Genomic DNA, 3,866 nt, shown 5'->3' with positions numbered 1-3,866 from the left:
AACTAGTCACCATAAGTTTGATGATCACTTCTGAGTCCCCCAGGATGTTGGCCTCCTTGATTTCCAAGTTCTGAAGCTGTTTGAGTCCTTGGAAGAGGGCATATGCTTCAGCTTGAATGCTGGAGTTGATTCCTAATCCCTAGGCAAAATGGAGGATCTCTGCACCATCTATGCTTTTAATTACTCCCCCTGCTCCAGCACTACCCGGGTTACCTTTTGCTGCACCGTCAAAGAAGAGGGAGTGCATCCTCTATTTGAGAATCCAATTTTGGAATTCCTCTCTACCTTTTCCCCTTATTTTCCATTCCTCTGGAGGAGCCATGCTTCTGATATTTTGTTGAAAATTCAGGTTCAAGGAGGACCCCCAATCTCTGTCTAACTGGGTGAGGTTGGAGTCATCTTTATGACCTCCCAAACATTCTTTTAATTGGGTCTTTACCTTGGCCACCACCGTCTTGGCATTGTGATGGAGATTCCTGAAGATTCTGCTGTTGTGCTCAAGCCATAGCTGCCAGCAGCAAATTTTTAGCAGTGATGCCCACACTGCTTTGATCCCTTTATTTTGGGGGGGGGGGGGGGGTCCGGGATAGCAGGTTTTCCAGGTGGCAAACAGGTCTAATATGGTCGCTGGAAGCTCGAATTTGGGGTTCCAATACTCCATCAGTTCTCTCCAGACCTGAATTGAGAATTTGCAATTAAGAATCAGATGCGTGGCGCTTTCCTCAGAGTCATGGCACAACGAGCACCTGGATGGTCCGTAGAAACCGCGCCTCTGAAGTTTATCTTCGGTTAATATTTTCCTGTGACATAATATCCAGCAAAAGATATCGATTTTTGGCAGCGTGGAATTGCCCCATACTGTCTTCCACGGGGCCGGGTCCATTCTGAGGAAGTTGTGAATCCTAGGCATCTGGAGATGGAGTTGATCAAAGAGGGCGGGGTATTCCAGCAGTAAATGTGGCACTTACCCTTGTTAAGGCTGCTACCAGACTCCATGCAGTACTCTTCGAGCGTCTATTTAAATATTCTAGCCGAGTGGATCCAGGCTGTCCCAAGCAGCAGAGTGTCATCTGCAAATAATGCATGATTTATATTTTGGACCCCCCTTGCTATGGATATCCCTAATATCTCATGCTCTTGCATTTGATTGTTTAGATGGAAACTAAGAACTGAAGCTTGGATTACAAACAGCAGGGGAGACATGGGGCAACCCTGTCTTAACCCTCTTGTAGCTTTGAAGAAACCTGCAGATCTACCATTGACTAAAGGGGCGATCCATGGTTCCGAGATGCAGGCCCGGATCCAATTGATGAATCTCACCCCAAAACCAAATTTTTTCAACACATTCAAAAGAAAACTATGATTAACTCGATCAAAGGCATTTGCTAGGTCCAGTTTGATAGCCATACCTTGTTCCTTGCACTGCTGGCTTGATAGAATTGCCTCTTGGACAAGTGTGAAGTTGTCCACTAAATGCCTTCCGTGAATGAAGCCTCCTTGGTTCTCCGGGATGACTTTAGGTAGAATATGCCTCAGCCTGTTAGCAATAACTTTTGTGATCAATTTGTAGCCAATGTTGCACAGGGATATAGGGCGAAACCTATTGAAGGAATTGGCTCCCTTTTCCTTGGGAATGAGTGCTAGGAAAGAGGAGTTGGTACTTCCTCCTAATTTCTGGCAAGCCTGCGATTCTTGGACCATTTTATATAGGTCTTTCCCCACTATGTGCCAGCAGGTTTGAAGGAAAGAGGCGAAAAAGCCATCAGGACCAGGGGATTTGTCAGGATTCATGGCATAGAGGGCTCTTTTGACTTCATCCATAGTGACTTTACTTTCTAGATGCTGGTTCATATCAGCAAATATTGAGGAGGAAATCTCGTCCAACAAACTAAAGTTCTAATTCGAATTATTATCTTCATTGTACAGCCCTTTAAAATGATGATGAGCTGCCTGTTTAATACTTGCAAAGTCCTTATGAGTGATATCTGATTCCTTAATTTCATTTATGGAGTTGAAACCTTTTCTGGCTTTCACATGCTTGTGAAAGAATGATGTATTTCTGTCACCTGCCTTTAGCCAAAGGCATCGCGATTTGATCCTCCACATTTCCTCTTCAGTCAGGCAAGCTTTATGATAACATTGCTGAAGATGAGCATCCTTGTCTAAAGACTCTCTGGTTATGTGCGCCTCTTCTGCATTCAATTGAAATGCTTCAAGCTGACTTTGAATATTTTTCCTTTCAGCTGCTAGATTTGCAATAGTTTTGGCCCAGCTCTTCAGGGCTGATTTCAATCTCCTGAGTTTTTCTTCCCATATATAAAATGGAGATCCAGTAACTTGCTGAGACCAGCTTTCTTTCACAATCTGCAAGAAATTTGGTTCCTTGATCCACAATGGGCTAAAATTGAAGGGAATGGGACCTAGGTCAACGTGACTTCGGAGGGTGAGCTTGATTGGCTTATGATCATAGATGCTACAAGGAAGAATATGCATGCTAGCGTCTAGGCCAAGCAGAAGGAAAGAGCTATGCACCAAGAATCTATCCAGTCTTGCTGCAATATGACCAGGACCTCTTCTTTTATTGGACCAGGCGTACATACCTGAGACGGGCTTGATATCTAGCAGATCCCAGTCTTGGAGGAGATCCTCAACCCATTCCCTTGCCAGATCTCGTACAATGGAGCCTCCTCTCTTTTAAGAAGAATGCAAAGTGATGTTCAGGTCGCCTACTATGATGACATTTTCTAAAGTAACCAGATCTGCTTGCTGCCTTAAGGAGTCCCAGAAGCTCTTTTTTTCTCCAGCATTTACCGAAACATAAACATTGAAAAGGCTAAGGATTTCTTTTGTAATAACATGCTGCATCTTTAACATCGCCCAGTGGGTATTTGATGCCTCTGCCACCAGTGAAAATCTATTTTCATTCCAAAGAGTACCCAACCCTCCAGAGGCTCCTTGGGCTGAGACAGCTGATGCATTACTATTTTTCCATAGTTTTTTACTTACTTGGATAAAGTCTGGTTCCTCCATCTCAGTCTCCTGGAGAAGGAGTATGTCAGGGGCCTCTATTCTTATTAGATTTCGTATAGCTTCTTCTTTTATTTTGCTGCCCATACCCCTACAGTTCCAGGAGATGATCTTCATTATTTACCTTTGTTTGGCTGGGCTCCCTTGGAGCCTTGATGCTGGTTTCTTACCATCTTCAGCTTTTTTGCTAACAGCTTCTCCAATGTTGGTTAGCTACCCTGGAGTTCATCTTTGTACATTTCATGCTCTCTTTTCTCCCGATCCGTTTTGCGTCCTCTTGTAGATCTCCTTACCGAGGATTGGGATTCTCCTATTTCCCCTTCCTCCTCCGATTCTTCTGACTCTTAATCCTCCTCCTCGACTACTTCAGGGGTTCCTTTTGAGCTTTCAGCAGCTCCCTTGTCCTTAACGCTGGGTGGTTGGAAACCTTTGTCTGGGGACTCTGGCTTTTGAACTGCTACTTCATGAGAGTCCTTTGGTTGGGAGCTGAGAGGGTTGAACCTGTTCTCTAGGTTGAACGAGGGCTGGGGTTGCTGGATCTGCTGAACTAGGTCTTGCGGGAGGCCTTTGCCGGTAGTTCCTCTCGGCTTCTGGGTCTTGGATTCTATTTTGGATGGTTTTACTTGATTCTAGCCGGCCTCCTTCCCTTGAGCTGCTTCATTGGCCGTTGGGCAATTTCTGGCGAAGTGCCCATAGACCTGGCATTTCCGGCATTTGAAAGGCAACTATTCATAATCTAGCTTCTGCACATGCGTCCAGTTTCCTACTTTGAGTTTGATGGCCTCCGGAAGCCCCTCCTCCAGATCCACCTCTACGCAGATCCTTGCGCAGTCATATTG

General features: G+C 45.0%; 1 protein-coding gene across 1 annotated transcript; it reads right to left on the bottom strand.

Annotated features, from left to right (window-relative positions):
* Nucleotides 1–1,896: 1,896 nt before the first annotated feature.
* On the bottom strand, nucleotides 1,897–3,114 carry LOC149147404 (uncharacterized). The gene is made up of 2 exons (XM_089441821.1): nucleotides 2,812–3,114; nucleotides 1,897–2,691 (listed from the first exon to the last, which is right to left on the bottom strand). The coding sequence occupies exons 1-2, from the start codon at nucleotides 3,112–3,114 to the stop codon at nucleotides 1,897–1,899; spliced, it is 1,098 nt and encodes a 365-aa protein (XP_089297947.1).
* Between the last annotated feature and the right edge of the window lie 752 nt (nucleotides 3,115–3,866).

This window comes from Pinus tabuliformis, chromosome 9 (genome assembly GCF_031772625.1).
Source record: "Pinus tabuliformis cultivar Carrire ecotype Pingquan chromosome 9, CPIR1, whole genome shotgun sequence".
NCBI lineage: Eukaryota > Viridiplantae > Streptophyta > Pinopsida > Pinales > Pinaceae > Pinus > Pinus tabuliformis.
Note: the sequence above shows the minus strand (reverse complement) of the source record. Positions and strands in the feature narration are given on the sequence as shown.

Coding starts and splice junctions, on each gene's coding strand:
- LOC149147404 (XM_089441821.1), bottom strand. CDS start 3,114: ATGGGCAGCAAAATAAAAGAAGAAGCTATACGAAATCTAATAAGAATA. Junction 2,692..2,811: donor TTTTCAATGTTTATGTTTCG/GTAAATGCTGGA, acceptor TCTTCTTAAAAG/AGAGGAGGCTCCATTGTACG.